At 33.6% G+C, this 19,656-nt stretch overlaps 1 protein-coding gene across 1 annotated transcript; it reads left to right on the top strand.

Moving 5' to 3' along the window:
- Positions 1 to 7,249: 7,249 nt before the first annotated feature.
- Positions 7,250 to 8,639, top strand: LOC123692496 (protein amnionless). The gene has a single exon (XM_045637252.1). The coding sequence runs from the start codon at positions 7,288 to 7,290 to the stop codon at positions 8,560 to 8,562; it is 1,275 nt and encodes a 424-aa protein (XP_045493208.1). The 5' UTR covers positions 7,250 to 7,287; the 3' UTR covers positions 8,563 to 8,639.
- Positions 8,640 to 19,656: the final 11,017 nt, after the last annotated feature.

Here is a 19,656-nt window from a genome sequence, read left to right as displayed (position 1 = left end):
TTAGAGGGGTCGTTAATACCTGCGTTTACCCTACCCTGCTCGGTGTTTACGAGTAAGCTCTCATGAAAAACTACCCAAGAGCGACGGTTATTTTCAACGTTCCTTACTACCGCCCATTTGTAACACGCGTGCTCAAATTTCGCGAATACACCACACACGAAACCCACACTTACCACCCTCACAATAAAGCTCACTTTGAAATAAACCCATTTATCTTTAAGTATGAAAATATGGGTGTCGCGTGTAAATATGTTGGCAAATGAGGCAGCGTGATGAAGGTGTTTTACCTTCGGGTTTCTTGTTCAAGTTTATGATACGAAGAAAACCAGATTTTTACGACGTAGAAGCCTTTAATCTGCTTAAAAGTCCTTGGGAAGATTTTCTTGTATGCGTTGCATAGTTCAAAGCTTTGTAAATGTGAGGACAGTGTGAGCTTGCATACATGTCTCTTATAATTCTTGTCACATTAATGGACTCGCTGCTGTATTAATAAAATAACAAAACAAGAAAGTTTATATTCGTTATACATACTTGTAATTTGAACATAATATACTTTTACATTAATAAATACATATTATCTTAATTTACGTTTTCATAATTAGAGACTGCAATATTATAACTTTCAGGAATAATTTAGAAATGTACTATCCGTATATTTGTTAACAAATATTTCTTAAGTATTAAATGCTTAGAATGATGAAGTTAAAAACATAGAAAAATTACAATTCAAGTGATGATTTTAAATTCAAACAGACAGACGCTTAAAAATTCCGTTAAAAGTTTATTCCATTTAAATTCTATTTATATTCAAAACACGTTTGACTGCGAATTCGTTTTTCAAGTATTGCAGCGTTTTCCAAAGACATTGTATCGTTATCTTACTAAGCGGGTGTTTATGCTAATAGCGCGTTCCCTTTGAGATTCATTCAGTCAATTTATGACCTGGCTGCTTAACTGAAGGGTTTTACCGTGATTAGGCCCTTTAGTGATGTGCTGGTTCGATGAAATTTGTTTTGAAGACGTAGATGTAATCGAGTTTAGAGAAGAGATAAAAAATTATGTAGTGACGTCTGTCGATGACAAACAAGTTCAGATATGTATTAGCATAACAGATAACAATGGACAGTGAAACAGTTTATTATCATTTTAAAATACTAATGTAAACTTGTGCGTTTTAATTATCAATTTCAAAAAGCATACGTCGATGTTAATCCTTGGAATACGACGTTAAATTGTCGTGCAGAAAAAAATTATATAATGAAACTAGCTTTCCGCCCGCGGCTTCGCCCGCGTTTTCAAAGAAAAACCCGCATAGTTCCCGTTCCCGAGGGATTTCCGGGATAAAACCTATCCTATCTCTCAAGTTGGATCGAACTGCACACGGTGTGCGAATTTTATTATAATCGGTTAAGTGGTTTAGGAGTCCATTGAGGACAAACATTGTGACACGAGATTTATATGTATTAAGAAGATGATTTTATAAATCTACTAGTAGATAATTAACACATTATTTGACATATACATATATTACAATAATTCCTCGATCTTATAAATTTATAGGAAGTAAAAATATATCTTTGAAGCGTGTTTAACTAAGGGTAGAGCTCATGATGTAATATGATGTTCTTCTTACATTTTAGAGATGAGTGCGATATGAAAAACTTAACGTTTACATCCAGATTTTACGAGCATCCTAGTCGTAAAGTATTATGTTTCACAAAGGATTTTCCTTACAAAAGTGAGCAAGAAGCACATCACTAGTGCCCCCTGTTTGTTTGTGGTCTTAATTAGATTTGGGGCGTCTTGCAGGTGATGGTACGCTATTTTGTAATTATGGTCGAGTGCTGTTGTTGCTAGTAAAGTCCGTATTAACGGTTGGTTATGGTGTTTCGATGTAGGTTGTAGTGTTTTTAGATGAAGGATATGTTAGTTGTTGTATTGTTTAATTGTTACTTAAAAATTTCGGGTATGGTATGCTTTACAAGAAAATATATTGGAATGGTTATCATATTATGTTTGATTAACATCACCAAAAATTTCATAAATATCAATTCTGTTGGAGATTTAATAACACACTAGTGAATCAATTAAATCTCGTAAGCTATTATAGACAATTTAACTTACATCTCTGTATTTTTTGTCATACATTAGGAAAAGTAACAATATTCGCATTTATTCATTTACACATAGATCATTTTCTTCGAAATACCAACATTCAATCAATACTCATTGAATTCAAGCAATTAGCAAAAGAATCCTCGTTATAGCTACTGATAACTGGAAGGCGATCTGAATGAAAGCAAGGAATGTTTGCATTCAAGCATCCTCCAGTTAATTGAGCTAGTATGAAATTTTCAATTCATTTCAAGTCAAGATTTGTTGCGATTTCTCGGAGTCCAGAGAGGGCACGGTCCGATCAATTAGTTCGAGATATAGATAGACTAGCGGTCCGCCCCGGCTTCGCCCGTGGTACATGTTTACGTTTTCTCTACATAAGAACCATCCTCGTACTTCAAGGAATATAATAAAAAAAGAATTATCGAAATCGGTTCAGCCGTTCTCGAGTTATGGAATTACAACGAAAAGTGGCATTGATTTTTATATATTAGAAGAAAGATATTGGCCTATTGCACTTACTTATTTTTAATAAGGCTCTCGTACGTTAAGTAAGTTTTTAAGTATATGTAAAGTCGCGTTAGACTATTTCCACTATAAAGAATAAAGTATTTTATGATATTCAGAGAAGAACGGTACTTAATGCATTAAGATTTCCAACAAATACTCAGATATTCTGCCTGTGACTTTATTTGCTGTACCAAGGCTGTACCTAGTATTCGAAATTTCATTGAATAATATAGAATAAAAAACATAGGTAAAAAACTGTGGTTTGTATAGTCTTGAAGTCATACTAAGAATTACCAATCAGATGGAAAAAAGATTTTACGAAGTGCTGAACCTGATTAAAAAATACAATAAATCCCCTTTCCATTACGTACTATCTGGATGAACGTTAAGAAACCAAACTGAAATCCACAAAAGTGTTCAACGAACGGGCACCAACTTTTAACTGGCAGCTACTTTTAAATTACATTTCCAAGCGCTACAATTCAGGGCTTATCAAAGATTGGAACCCATTGAAACGTACACAAGAGCAAAACCTCGTAAGTGAATTACACAGACCTCGGGCGCTTTCCCTGTTTACCTTTCGAGCCGATAGTATTCAAGCGTGAAACACCTGTCGAAAAAACGTGTTCTGATAACAATACTCGAACGTATTGCAGAGATTGGGCACGCGGCGGTCTTGGCGCCCAAAGTGTCAGGCGTGGGGGCTGCGACCAGTGTAACCTGACCCGCCACCCCGTACATGGAACAAATCAAATGATTCACTTACGCTGGTCCCGTCCCCCGACACTTGAAGGTCCTTCAAGTTCATTATTCTAATTGCTTTTTCATACGTTCAATCGCTTTACTCTTTTCGAGGACCATCAAGTATTGCGAGCATTATGGGCGGAAATTAAATTCTTCCTTTGGCGTGTTTTGATGAGATTAAGTTGCGCCCTGTATTTTTTACTGTACGCTCAATTTAGTTTTCTTGTTTATCTTGTTTTCTCTTATTAGAGGGAAATAATGAAGCGGTGCTTGGGAGCCTCTTCTGGAAAATAATGAGCACTGTTAATAATATGTAACGTTTACTATTATCATCTAGTGTAATATAAATATCGGTCTTAACTGAAATGTGGACGGCGGTATTTTAGTTCAAGCTTCGAGAATGCCTGAATAGAATTTATGAAAACTTTAAAACTTTAACATTCTTCATCTGTATAGAAAGAAAGATCAATAATAGGTTTATTAGATATCTAATTAAAAAAACAGAATGCTAAACTACATAATATATCGTGATATAAGATAATTAATTTATATTATCACATTTATATGTATAGGTATCGAACTATAGTTCTAATAACGTCTATTCATAAAAATCCTTTTAGCAATAGAAATGGTTTCATTAATAAACGAATCAATTTATCTAATAAAGTAAAAGCTCTAATTCCAGCCCAATGGCCAATTACAGAGTTAACGATAAGGATTTAACTTTTTATGAGTAGTTTTACCTACTGTGCAACAAATATCACTGTTTTGTAATGTTTTTTAGATAAGTATTGTCTTTTTTGTTAAATACAAAAGTTTTTCATTTATTTTAAAAAGCAATGAGTGATTAAAATAACATTATAGTGAAGTAGTAAAATTGTGTCGAATGCTTGGTTTTTTATTTGAATCCATTGAATTAAGAAAAACTAAAAACATCAATAGTCTAATATTAAATTGAATAAACAATTAATTTCATAAGATGTGCTTTAATAATGTTATAATTAAGTCAATAAGGATCTTGCGGAAAATCTTATCTACAGCTTGTACAATATTTCTTGCAGATAACATATAAATATGTACATAAAAGTAAAAAATAAAATATTAGAAGTAATTTACCTACGTCTTGTTAATTTGTTCTTATCCCATTAGCGAGTAGAAGCTTAAAGATATGTTATATCGATATCGACACACACAGTGTGTATGTTTATGACACACAAACATTTCGCACCTAGCACCAGTGTGGGAGCTTTTAGCGGGAATATAAAATTTATAACGTAATTTCGTTACACTGTGTTTATAAATGAATACTATAATCGTTATTAGAAACTGGTGGACGTATTTAATGCAATTATACGATACATTTTGTTTATAATGTGGTAATAACTCTTTACGATAAGTCCCATATAGCCCTAGATGATTATATATTTTAATTTTCTAGCTACCTTCTGGCCCTATACACATTTGTCAAAATTATATCTATTTAATCATAAACGATGGCTGCTGCCGCACTAATTAAGCTACATATTACTGTCTTTCTTTCTTTCTTTCAACTAAGTTGAAAGTGAAAGAGACAGAACTGAATAAATGAATCCTCGTCAATTTTTATACGGCGAATTGATTTACCCCGTAGCGTGGCCCAATTTGCGTCGCTGCCATTCAAAAGTCACCGCAATGCACTTGCATCCGCAAATAAATAAGGACGTGTTTCCCCAGCAGCCAGTTTGTCGTATTGCAGTTGCTTCTGTTGAAATAATTCAGTGGTGGCCGAGTTGGCTCCTCGCCAGCGTTATATCAATGTAACAGCCTACATTCAGCCGTTTTACAATCCTTGCTGGGCTTATACAATTTTCATCGCATCGTAAAATGCTTGTAGTTGTTTTAGAGTATGGAATAGCAGTAACGAAGGGTTGTGTTACAGTGCGGCTTAGGAATTACTCTTGTTCCAACTTATGTTATTATTCTATTATGAGGAACATGTTCTGTTTGTGGCCTATTCATGAACAAGCATGATATCATTTTAAAACATATTCTACAGATCAGGTAAAAATTATATTTAAGACAAAAGAATCTATGTTGAAACTTAAAATCAATTTGATGTAAGCGAAGCAAATCCGAGTTTCTTCGGTCTTTGTCACATTTTTAAATTCATATGAAAAAAGAGGCATTACAGCTCTTTCATGGCATGAAATTTTGATCCTCCTTTAAACGCGCTGTCATACCGTAGCATTGAAAAATCCCCCTCAATAAAGGTCTGAAATCACGGTACACGCGGCGAACCGCGGCTCCAATAATTCGAACCCTTCGTCCCCGCTTCATAGCCCCGTAAGCTGAACACTTATTATCTACCCATCTAGCATATTGTGCGTTTCAGCTGGTTACATGGAGTGAAGGTATACAGTGACACGGTTTGTATTGTATCGCTGCAGATGGTAATTGGTATGTGTTATGTGTATAAACTACAGTAAACTTTGTGAATAAAACGCGTTAAACAGTAAAAAGGTTTTTTTTTCAATCTTGTTGCAGATAGTATGGTGTAAGGGTATTGAGGATCTTGCAATTGAATTGTTGTCCAATATTTTATACTTAATGCCCATGTTTGCTTGTTCGCCTCTTGAGAAGTATTTTCATGATAATTATTCGATTTTCGCTTAACTCAGCGTGTTATAAGACAACAATTAGTATTTTTCTAACATAATAATAAGTTTGTTTAGAAAAAAATGTCAAAGTGAGTTTGATATCGTCAGAAACCTGTATGATTTTCAGCTACGCATACCGTAACTCGTGGCGATTCAAAACCGAACACAGAACCGTACATTCCAAAAGGTTCTGTCTGCAATAAAATTTGCATAACTACGCGCCGTTCCACAATGCAGTCTTATTAAATTTCCACCCCAGTCATTAACGGTTTGTTCTTAACCTTATACATATAATCATAAATCATAAGGTATCAAGGAATGCCCGCTGACTTTTATAGCGTGCTCAAGACGTTGGTAATCCGGGATTCGATAACAGGGCTTATGGATAAGCTTTTGTTCATAGCACTTGTGTTACGTAATTTAGTTATTAATGTCAGATTACGTGTAATTGATAAGGATTATGATGTAATTATTCTGTTTTATGAGGTTGTGTTATTTGAAGTGAAAATTTCGAGAGAACTATTATTTTATACTTATAATTTGTTATTTAGCATTAAAAGTTTAATTATATTTAGACTTTAGATATAAATTTTTACTCTAACAAAGTTTCAGATAGAAATATTCTATTTTATTACAAAAAAGATTTTTGTGGAACATCGTTGTTTTAAACAACTTAAATTAGAGCTAAATTTGAAAGGTCCAATTAAGAGGAAGGAAACATCAAAATTCACTTAAGTTTCAAGAAGATTTCATTAAGCTTAAGATATAAGATAAAATAATGAAATTGAAAATCTAGGTTAAGTCGCAAACAATTATGATTTAGCTCACGGAGAGCCGCTCATAATATTTCTATATGTTAATTACCTGTGAACTATATCGCCGTTGCCTTTTGTTGCCATTTCATTTCACTTCATTTTATTTTCATTTATTTTTTTGAATATAATCAATTAGGCTTTATGTTTAGTCTTATTTGCGATAAAAGTACTTTTCTATTTACCTATATCGTCATTAAGCAGGTTTATGAGTAATAATTATTAATTTTAAACAAAATTGTCCTGAACACGCAGCACACTCTTAATTAACCTTTAATCTCAATATATCACGTTTTAACTCAAATTCTAATTGGTTAGACATCCACCCACTTTACACAAAATTGATAGCATGCGTCATCGATATAAACAACAGTGATAAACGACCAGACATCATTTAGTATCAAATTACAATCTGTCCTCCAATTGCCCATTTGTTACACTGCATCCATTGAATTACAACACTAGCAATTATGTGTTCTGTACTCGTTGCATTTTTGTGTCTGATATCCGTTTCATTAACTGCTAAAGTCAAATGGATACCCAATACTGATTTCAATCTAAAGCTCAATTTCAAAGATGGAAAACTTCCGTGTCCACGACAAACAGTTGTCTTTCCAGAAAGCCTCAGTGGTATTGTTAGTATTGAAACGAAAACAGACATCAATGGTTTTGTGTTACCGCAAGATGGTGAATTAGTAATTGGTAACGGAGAACTACAATTTGGACCAACAGAGAATTACAATTGTACAAATACTGGTAATATTTATTTCTTGGAGAACTCCGTATCTTCGTGGGCACAACCAGATGTGTGGAGCTCACCGAAATTCAACGATGCTACCCCAGATGCAGAAAGAGTGCCTTGTTTTGATGATACCGTGGAATTTCCTGCTGGGTCCGTATTTACAATTTCGCTTCCAGATCAACAGCAAGTTGTTCGGAATATTAAGATGAATGGTGTGAGCTACGACACAAATAGGTTCAGTGATTATGTACTGCATCAACGAGATCAATCTCAGCAATTTATCTTGAATCAGTACCAAGAAACTGGTATATTTACTACTAATAAGCAATGTAAGTCTCGAAGCGGTTGTCCATGCCAAGTGAATGTAATGAAAATCGATTGTAGTGCAAAAATTTGTTCAGTGCCGACTTGCGTTGATCCCATCCAACCCATAGGTCACTGTTGCAAGATATGTGGAGGAGTAATTTCCTTCGATGTTGATCAAAGTTTTGATCTAATGACATTTAAGGAACTTGTCGAATCAGTTATTGATGGATACGGAAAAGAAGATTTAGTATATCATATTGGAAAAATCAAAAACAAAATTCAGTTGGTCGTGGTCGATAAAGGTGAATACACTGGAACAAGCGCTCAAGTTGTTAATGACGTGGACCATCGAATGCAAAGACATTGGGTACAGGGTATTAAAGAAGCTGTTATCAGCGGCACGCCTTTATACAAATATGGACTGGGAGGGAAAATATTCGTCTCAATGTTTTTCGCTGTAGCTCTTGTGGTTGGTGCAATATATGCGTATTATTATAAGTTGCCTGAGATAAGATTACCGTTCGGTGAAAGACCTGGGATGTTTTCAAGGTATCAGCGGAGAACAGATAGCATCGTGTCTCTTACCCGGCGGGACTCAGTAATCAGTACGCGGTCTGGAATTAGTACTGCTTTTAGGAACCCTATGTATGACTCAAAGAGAGGACGGGTTGTGGTCGAAGCGTCTGCCGAGGATTAGAATAAAGTAAGACTCGAAGAATAATTAGTTATTCAGTATTTTATATTCTTACAAATTAAACGTATTTGTTCAATGTTGATGGTGTCTTAATAAATCCTGCATCAGCCATTTACTCGCAAAACTATCTCATTTCAAAGTCTGTAATGTCCGTTAACTATATCATGAAACACAAACACTATCTTATAAATGCGTCATGTGTTGTAGTATAATTATAAGTCACTTACTATTAGAAATAATACTTACATCTGTACTGTCGCTGAAAATGCGAATTTAACTTCTAAATCTAGCTCAATAGCGATTAAATTACAGCGATATCGAACTTTGTTGAATATTATTTATGAAATGAGAAGTAACTCGATACTCGGCAGTCAAACGTTTGACTCAGCCATTTGCAAGTGAGCCCTTTGAATTTGAACCCAATCAATAGTATTGGGTTTCTTGGAAACAACTCAAAAGACTCAACTGTCATGGGCCTCGTTAATCATCTTCGGTATTGCTTGTACGACGAATTAGAGTGCTATATGCGGCTTTCAAAGAGAATGAAGGTATTAAAATAAGACATGTAGTAATAGAATTAGTTGCTACTAAGCATTAGTTGTAATAGTTTGTAAATGTATTGCAAAATGGATTCGATTTAATATAGTAAAGAATATATACTAATACTAAAACAACACGATGAAGTAATTGAAGTACTTATGTATTTTTAATTAATAATGTTGACCATTTTCAGATGATATTATGACACAACTAGCTTCATTAAAGTTGCAGCGGAAGCCTGAAGTGGACGCTCTACATATGAATGCAAATATCAACCAAGTTAACCAAATAAAAAATATGATAGTGTTCGAAATTGAAAAATTCAAATTAATCCATCAAATTCTTATGTGTCACCAAATAATGATCTTCGAAATTTAAATATTTTTCTAATTTCAAATTTTTAAATTTCGAATTCACACCCAATCGTAGTGCACAGATTATAAGCCCACGAACAAAGCGCGTACTCACAAACGGTAATTGTCACCGGCATTGTTTCGAACGCTGATTTATGTCGGCGCTCCGATGTCAAACGGCTTGGCGACAAATGGTGAAAGATCATGTCTTTTAGTGAGTGTTGGTAGCACTTTTGTGAATATATGTAGTTCCGCTTGTAGGTGCCAAGTTTATTGAATAGTGTGTAATATTGGCGGGGAATGCAGATTATGTAATTTTATGTAGGTACATTAATAAGTCAATTTTAGATTTTTAGTAAAAAAAAATGATAGATAATACAATATTTGTATGTTAAAGTTGTCAGGTAATTACAAATATCTTTAACTTACGACAGAATTTTGCTTTTGTCGTCAAACAAGTCTGAAGAAATATTCCGGCAAACATCATTTTAATTTAATTATTTACTCCATTATTATTAAACTAATTTCTATACGTCTCTAAAATGTTCTTTCTCTATTTTATTAATATTTTCGAACCATTATACATACTGGAGCTAAGAGAATTCGTTTCGCCTTTCCTGTTGACAAAACTTCAACAAAACAAAAAAGTGGATGAAACGTGACTTTAAGCTCATTTTAAAAACAATCGTTAGTTATAATTACTTATAAATATATGTAGAGTCATAAAATGGATGTATAAAACTATTTCAAGTATTGAACTGAAACGCGTATATCAAAACGTTGCAGTCAAAAGCAGACTTATGTTTCGTGATGTTGAACGTTTGTAGTGATAGCGTATGTTATTCAAATTTTGATTGTATTATTTAATATTATCTTAAGGGTTTTTCTTATGCACGATCGACAGTTTGTAAGACAAATTCGCGAAGTGCAATAGTTTCAGAGAAAACAAGGAGAAACTATTCAAAGACATTTAAAAACAATATTTAATAATTTATTTTGCTGATTTTGCAAATTGTAAGATGGCAATATCAAAATATGAATTTTAGAACTAGGTATTTTAGTAAAACGTTTATATTTTTTACGCTTTTTTGTAGTTTATTACTAAACTCAAACTCAAACATTTATTTATTCAATTAGACTTCTTCGAGAAGCACTTTTGAAACGTCAATACATATTTTTATCATTTACCACCGATTCGGAAAGCAGTATCTATGGAGAAGAATCGGCAAGAAACTCCATAGTTGCTCTTTTAAATCATTTCAGTATTACAATTTAATTTTACAAAATATGTAAGTAACCGTACATCATAATATGCCAAAGAACTGTCCTGCGGTTCTCACGCGACAACCCTCCATGGGTTTTTATCTTCCATATATTCCTTAATGCTGTAATAGGCTCTCTGAACTAAGACGTTTTTTACATAATTCTTAAATTTAGCACTACTAAACTCTTTAATACTATGAGGAATTTTGTTGTAAAAAAGTATACCTTGACCCATAAATGAATTTTTAACTTAAGCTAACCGGTAAAATGGCATTTCAATTTTATTTCTGTTCCTTGTGCCATAACAGTGTCTATCTCCTACTCTTGTGTGTAAGTCTGCGTTTTTGTGTACATATAAAATATTATTAAATATATACTGTGATGGTACAGTGAGGATACCAGTATTCTTAAAGAGATCTCTTAGTGAGTCCCTAGCACGTAAATTATATATAGAGCGTATGGCTCTTTTCTGTAATATAAATATAGTTTCAATATCTGCAGCCCTGCCCCATAGCAGAATTCCATAGGACATAATGCTATGAAAGTAGCTAAAATAAACCAATCTAGCCGTGTCTACATCGGTGAGATGCCTTATTCTTCGAACTGCATATGCAGCTGAACTAAGCTTAGCAGCGGTGGCGGCAACATGGGCCCCCCATTGTAACTTCTCATCTAGTGTCAATCCAAGAAAAACAGTAGAATCCACAGGGTATAATACCTCCCCGTTTAAAATAATATCCCTTTTCACCTTTTTTACATTTGGAAGGATAAATTCTACACAATTTGTTTTTTTTGCATTTAATAATAAATTATTAGCAGTGAACCAATTGGATATGCGTAAAAGAGCAGAGTTTACTTCGTCAACGTTTGAGTCATGTCTATCCACATTAAATATTAATGAGGTATCATCTGCAAACAGTACTATTTCACACATATCCTGCAAATAATAAGGTAGGTCATTAATATATACTAAGAACAAAAACGGTCCTAAGATAGATCCCTGCGGAACACCTATGTTAATCGGCGCACCGCGAGATTTCTCTCCATTAACAACAACGGTTTGTACCCTGTTCTGAAGATATGAAGCTATGAGGTCCTGAGATAAACCTTTAATACCATAAAAATTTAGTTTCCGTAATAGAGTGGTATGTTCTACACAGTCAAAAGCCTTAGAAAGGTCACAGAATATCCCTAAAGCATTCTTTGAATTTTCCCATGCTTTATATATATGTGACAAAAGAGCTATTCCAGCATCAGTAGTAGAGCGCCCCTTTGTGAAACCAAACTGTTTGGCGTGCAGTAAACCATTTGATACAAAATGACTACATAATTGGTTTAAAATTAATTTCTCGAAGACTTTGCTCAAAGTTGGTAAAATGGAAATTGGCCTATAGTTATTACAGTCTTCTTGGTCACCACTTTTAAATAAAGGAATTACTTTACTTAACTTTAATAAATCAGGGAATATACCAAAGTCACAACATTGATTAAATATAAACGCTAAGTGGTTGGCAATGTTTTCTATAATATTATTTACTAAATTTACAGACATTCCCCAGAGATCACAAGTTTTTTTTAAGTTTAATGTTTTAAAAGTTTTAACAATTTCCTCTGCAGTCACATGTCGCAATTCAAATAATAAATTACACTCAGCAACATGGTCCCTCAAGTAGGACTCCGCAAGCGCTGATGACGAATTTAATTTTTCGGTAATACTAGCAGGGACACTACTAAAAAAATCTTCAATAGCAAGCGCAACATCAGCACTTTTGTCAATGACTCTACCAGCATTAACAAGTTTTATGGTACTATTTGATTGGCTTTTGCCCATTTCACCATTAATAATTGACCAAACCGTTTTAACTTTGTTATCAGAGTTGCGTATTTTATCTCTGACATACAAGCACTTGGCAGTGAAACAAACTTTTTTAAAAGTTTTTGAATAATTTCTAACATAAGAAATGACATGTCTTTGTTAAATTGCTTCATGCCATATAACTCATATAAAACGTTCCTGCATCTGTGTATACTAGGTGTTGCCCATTGGCTAAATGGTAAATCCTTGGTAATACTTAAAGATTTAACTTTAAAGATTTTTTCAAACTCATTATGAATTAAATTAAAAAGATTTGTAAACATTTCACAAGGATTATTATGAAAGGATTGATCATTCAGGCCAGGCAATTTATTATTAATATTATCTCTAAATTTATGAATGCCTTTTTTAGTTATAGGCCTAACATTAATTCTTTTAAATGTAGGTATGCAATCCCATTCAAAAACTACTTTCTGGCCACAGTGATCCGAAGTCAGTGTATTGAGAATATTTTTTTCTAAAAAGTTACAATCACAGTAAACATTATCAATACAAGTTGCAGAACTAGGTGTAATTCGTGTGGGTTCATCAAAAAGTTTATGTAAATTAAATGATTGAAATAAATTAACTATTCGTGTTGCCGTTTGTGTGTGTGAAAGTAAATCAATATTAAAGTCTCCACATACTATAACCTTCTTTTCACTTCTGCTCAAACGCTTTAATATTTCTTCCATGACTGTCTCAAACATATTATAGTCACTGGAAGGAGGCCTATAAACGCAAACAATAATGTAACGCTCAAGTTCAACACAGGACAGTTCAATGGTGCGTTCTATAGATAGACTAACAATGTCAGTTCGTTCTTTGCATTTTACACTATTGTGTACAAAAATAAGAGAACCTCCATGAATAGCATGTTTCCTAAAGTATATACTTTTTAACTCATAATTATCAACATTTATTAACAACTGACATTGTTTAAGCCAATGTTCTGTTACACAAAAAACTTTAATACTATAATGATTTAAGAATAATTCTATTTCTAATAATTTGCTAGCCAAGCCTTGAATATTTTGATGTACAATGGAAAAAGGCTGCTTAGCTGTTGTCTTATACTATAATTAACTACTAAGGATATTAAGTGTCTAATGCATAATATATCGCTGATTCTAGTTACAATAATATACCCAGAATCTTTTCAATTTTTCTATCACACGGTACGAAATATTTTATTTCCCGCTAACACTACAGCCGACTGTTCCAGAAGCATTTGTCACGGTAAGCGCTGGAACGCGTCTAAGCGCGTAGACTTGCACTTTACGGCGCTATAAACTATGAGCGTATGACATTTTATATTTTTTGCAATTTTGAATATGTGCTAGTGAAATTTAGTGTATATTGTATTTTATTACTCATTGTGTAGACGGCTGTCTTGTGCGTATTTCGTTTGATAAACAGTTATGTTATTTTATGTATCATAGCAGTAACGAGCTTGCGCAATATTATATAAAATAATGTACTTCTCTGGTCATTTAGTAGAACTACTACAATATACAATATATAATACAATATGGAAATATTGTCAAATAGCTCATAATTATTCTTTACTGTAAGAAGTTAAACGACGTCTTTTATTTATTGTTTACATCTACTATATCTACGAATGTATATTCGTTTGTATTACATTTATTGCATGAATAAATTTCGACAAACATCGGCTATAAATATTGAAACAATCATCAAACAATAGAACATCTCAAAGTTCCCAACAGAGTTGGTACAAATTTCTTTTAAAACATCCCTTTGTAAACTTCAGCTAATCAAGTTTGTACCGACACCGAGTAGGTTTTCCATTACGTCAAAATCTCGGCCACAACTCAAAACTGTTTACCCGAGGGTCGTAACTCGATTACCGCTCGCCTCATTTCGAATGATTCGAGAATAATTTCGATTTAACTTGGGGAGCTAAGTGAATTAAATAAGATGAATAGTGCCGGGCGATTGTAACGATTCGAATGTTAATCGTTTTAAGAAATGTAATCGATTTTCTTGGGGGACTTGATAGATGACTTGGCGCGCTAATGTTTGTATTTTTTTTAATGCGATAAGGAGATGAAAAGAGGATGCAATATTAATAAAAAAATAATGTTACACTCGACTTTTATTATGAAGTATTATTGATTTATTGATTGAGAGATTTTTGATTTATTGAGATGTACAAAAGTGTTTTTATATTTTTTTCATGATCTTCACCAGCGAATGGCGCTATATTTTTCCGCCCATTTCTCTGACGTCACTATTAGAAGATCTCCTGGAATGTTCTGTTGACCTTGTGCTACGCAAGACTCTTTAAAATGTTTATATATGGAAGAACTCGTCTCGTCATCGCATATACCAATCGTCTGCATTAACTGACAACGTCATATTTAACCGCTAAACTTCTGTGACGTCACTATTAGAACAACTCCTTGAATATTCTTCTGACCATCGTATCTTGCACTACTTGTTGACGACGTCATATTTTCCCGCCAAACTTTTGTGACGTCACTATTACAAGATCTTTAATATTCTATCTACTGCATTTGAAAATCGCAAGTTTTATTAAACATTCATTTTATTTAATGTAAAAATCTGATGGCAATAATTTAATCACACTTCGCAGAGGACGTCTCATTTATCTCAAAGTATTAAAAATAGCTTTTGTGCAAATAATGCAGCTTTTCTGAGCTTACATTTCTTGAATAAAGAATGAATAGCGTGAAATTTTTATATAAATGTAATGCTACTTTAGATTTTTAAAAATTTCTGAAAATGTCATGAATAGGTACGACACGATACTTATCTATTATTTTTTGTTTTCTTTCTTTGAAACAAATTATATAGGTACATATTTTATGCGTTACTTAGGTACTGTAAAATTAATTTAAAATTTAGCTTTGTTTTCCGCTTATGTGTACTAAAAGCTGTTTATTTATCAATGCAGAGTAAGTTTTATCTTCAGTTAGAGAATGACGTTCTATACGGTTAGTTTGATCCTCGTTTTTCCCAGCTCATGACCCACAAACTCCAGCTATGTACGAATTCATTACCAGCATGTACCACTAATCAAGTGTCACGACGCGGACGGTGTGACTCCACGACCATTTGAGGTACACTATTAGATGCCATTGTATTCGTTAATAAGGCAAGTACTCCCCATATAAGGGCCTGTACAAACGAGGCTAATTCACGCGTCGCATTGTTGGAAGGTTTTATGTTTTTCATTGTGTGAACTTGTCGCCTAATTGACAGGACGTGTTTAGTGCTAGTCGGTTATTCGACGGGCTAATGCATTGTTATGTGCGTTTCACCCTTTACTGTTAGAAAGTGCCTTAATCTAATACTGTTTCAAGCGTAAACTCAATGGTAATTATTGTCAAAGCAAAGGCACGCTGTATGTAATATATGGAAACATAAATAAATTACTTAATGTGGTGGTGGAATAAGCTATGTGAAAGAGGCGTTTATCATAATTAAAAATAGTTGTATAAAAAGCTGTGCTAAGAGAAACGAAAAAGCAATCTCTTGGGAAACTAAATAAATCTAATAATGAACAGAGATGCAGGCATTAACTATGTCTTCATTTAAATTTGTTTAATAGAGTTATGAATAAAACTTTTCGCTGATTTAAATAATGATGAGACTAGTGTTGCCCAAATTCAGTCTTGGTCTTGCAGTCTTGGTCTTGCGTCTTGCGTTTTTGCAAGACCAAGACCAAGAACAAGACCGCGTATTTTTAGCAAGACCAAGACCAAGATTGACCGTGCAAGACTTGAGCAAGAACAAGACTTAGCCTGCAAGACTCTTGCGTCTTGCAGCTAGGACTTAGCGCTATTTCACTGAGTAGTTAGGTGTAACAGTTCGGTGTATAACTAGGTAGGTACGCTTAGGAATTCTATGAGACGCAAAAAACTGTATCAAAGAATATGAAAAACTGGACCTATGCGCATTACTACCATAAACATAGCGAATAAAAAAAATATCTATTAAAATCAAACTGAGTGCATGCATTGTTATGTTTTAACCATCGGCACTTTGATAATGCGACATCAAAGGTTTTGTACTTACTTCTCAAAGAAATTTGCCGCTTTTCGGAAGTACATGGTTATGATACATGTACTTCCGAAAAACTTGGCGGCTTCTTTTGAAATCTAAAACAATCGTGGCCGCCACGCCGAAATCATAACATTTGACACTATTTGATTGCCGCCATAGGGCGTAGGTATACTCATGCAAAATAATTTCGAATTTTTTTAAGAGTACCTACAGGTGTTCCATAGAATAAATAAGTTTCAGAGTGCTTAGAATGAAAATGAATACATTATACTGATCACGCAAGTAGTATTATGATTAGGATAAAATGTAAGGATAGGTAGTAGATGTCATATTAATTCATTCTAGTAAGTATATATTATAATATTGATTACTTATATGTTTTTTTTTTATTCAAATAAATGATAAATCGTAAAACTCTTTTATTAAATTTCTTATAAGTTGAGGGTTCAATCTCTTTCTAAACAGATAAGTATTGTTCTTTAAAATACAGTCAAGTTATTGTAATTAATTTGTTTTTTACATGTTTTAGCAAATGTAAACTTAAATGAAAAAAAATCAAATGTTTAAATCATAAATGTTTATTAAAAAACAGTTAATTCCATGGAAAACGACATATAGGTCAGTTGATTTTTCGAATTTCTTATCAAATCTTCAGTTATTTATTAATCTGCTTGATCTTTACTATGGCTATGTTAATTCAAGCTCACAATGTTCCAATTCTAATACGTTTTTCTAAGATTTAAAGTAAACTTTAATAAATAGTAATAGACTAATAGGTAATTGCAAGACTTGCAAGACTCTTGCTGCAAGACCAAGACCAAGACCAAGACTGGGAGCGCAAGACCAAGACCAAGACCAAGACCAGATGTATTGGCGCAAGACCAAGACCAAGACTGGCTAAGTCTCGTCTTGTTCTTGCATTTGGGCAACACTAGATGAGACCGAGTTTAAATCGACAATTAAATGTTTATGTTTAGTAAACGAGCATCATTGTTCTTGATTCTCACACTTCAATTATTATAACAACATGATTATACTACCCGAAGGGCTACTAAATTGAGCAGATAATTTGTTCATTCTATGCCATTTGACCTCACCTAGAGTAAGTAGTAGTAGGTAATAATAAAAGGTATGATACCGTTAATGTCTTTACTAATGTTCTGGGGCCGTATTATGACCTCTTATTTCCTCTTAATTCATATTATGATCGCAACACCCTAACCACCCCCGCAAACAGCCAACAACCAGCCATGGTTATTTCAATCAATATGATTTTTCGGTTTTTCAGTCAGTTCAATTCACGGCGTAAACTGTCTGGAAATAAGATGTTATAATACAGTCCCTGATGCGTTTCTTTACTAGTTGTCTCTATGAAATTGCTGGTAATTGGTAACATAATAGTTTATAGTATATTGCAGATAACATAGCCACAGATAATATAATACTACCACAAAGCATAACTTTCTAGTAAACGTATGACGTTTTAGTGCTTAAACTTGAATTAATTTGTGTGTATCAAAGCAACCCTTTACCTTTATGTATACGTGCCGTGTCCCCATTAAGATGGTTATAATGATAACTCCCGTTAAATACCATTTAAGCTGTTGTAATCAGATATGTAAATATAATTTTGTGTTTGAATTTTGTATAAGGACGAATTTAGCCGCATTTTATTTTGTTTGGCAAAAAGCTCTATGGCTATAGTATATACTTATGTACTTATCTGTATAATAAGAATCTATTTCATGTAGTATCTGTATAGGCGCCAAACTACTGGACCGATTTGAAAAACTCTTCCACCAATAGCAGCAGCACTCATTCTAGTTACATTTAGGCTACTAGTAAATCTTTTTATTGAAATTGTTTACAGGCGAATGGTCCTATTAAAGCCAGCAATGCAACAAACGTCATTGGTAATCAGGCGTTCCCTATACTGTTTCACATACTTATTACAAAAAAAAAAAAAAAACACTACTTAACCATTTATTATTTAATTTTATAAAAGTGCATCATACTTACAAAATCTTCATACCGCTCGCTCTAGTCCTAGTGCTATTTTAATATGTCATACCATTCTCTACCTCAAAACTTCGAACGAATAAATCTTGTATCAAAGTTTATACCTTGAATATTAGCATCGTCATTCACATAAAACGCAGGGGCACTTGTAAAGCTGCAATCAGACGTGTGTCGCGAATGTCAGCAACTCTAAGGGCCCTTTCACACGAGCGTCCTCGAACATCTGTTGTAAACGGTGGGGGTTCTGAAGAGGCTAAATCCGTGGTTCACACTGCACAAGAGTGCACGCACTTGAGTCTGAATGAGTATTCAATGTTTCGTTAAATTGCGTTTTTGCCTAATTTTTTCATATCTCAAAGTAGGTACCTACTAAGTAGCTACGTAAAAGTACGTAACTATCTACTAATCTAGACTAGTTTAATTAATTATCTAACGAAATGTTTGATCGATGAAAAAGCTTACCAATTTTGATCTGTATATATCATGACAATGGCAGAATCCGTCTCTATTAGGATTGGTTGAGATACCATAACAATAAAGCCTCCCAAAGCAGGATGATTCTCCAGACAATGAACGGCAAGGTTTTTAATTCTATAGTATCTCTATAGGTTTGTACGTACTGAATTACACATATAGAAACAGCTAAGTAGCTATCTTATTTATGGCAAGCAAAGGTGGAGAAGTACCAAATAAATCCGAGCAAAGAAAGGCACTGCAGTTATAGAGGTAATAAACACGCTCTTTGCTGACCAATAAAAATAAATTAGTCGAGGGTTCTGTAAAATATACTGATATAGAACACCTTTTGGTATTGATTTTAACGGCGGGATTAGGAAATGTAAGTTTAGGTTTACATTTCATGGGGATAAATCTTCCTCGGTCGGGAATTTTTGTAAGAGTAAGTGAGCTTAACAAAATGAGGCTAGTCACGGAAAAATCTGCTTCCTGTAACCTATTACTCTATTTTAAGAAAACTGTTATAACATTGGATTAAAAAAAAACTTTTTCACT

This window comes from Colias croceus, chromosome 6 (genome assembly GCF_905220415.1).
Source record: "Colias croceus chromosome 6, ilColCroc2.1".
Classification (NCBI taxonomy): Eukaryota; Metazoa; Arthropoda; class Insecta; order Lepidoptera; family Pieridae; genus Colias; species Colias croceus.
The sequence above is the reverse complement of the archived record's forward strand: the minus strand, read 5'-3'. Positions and strand labels throughout refer to the sequence as shown.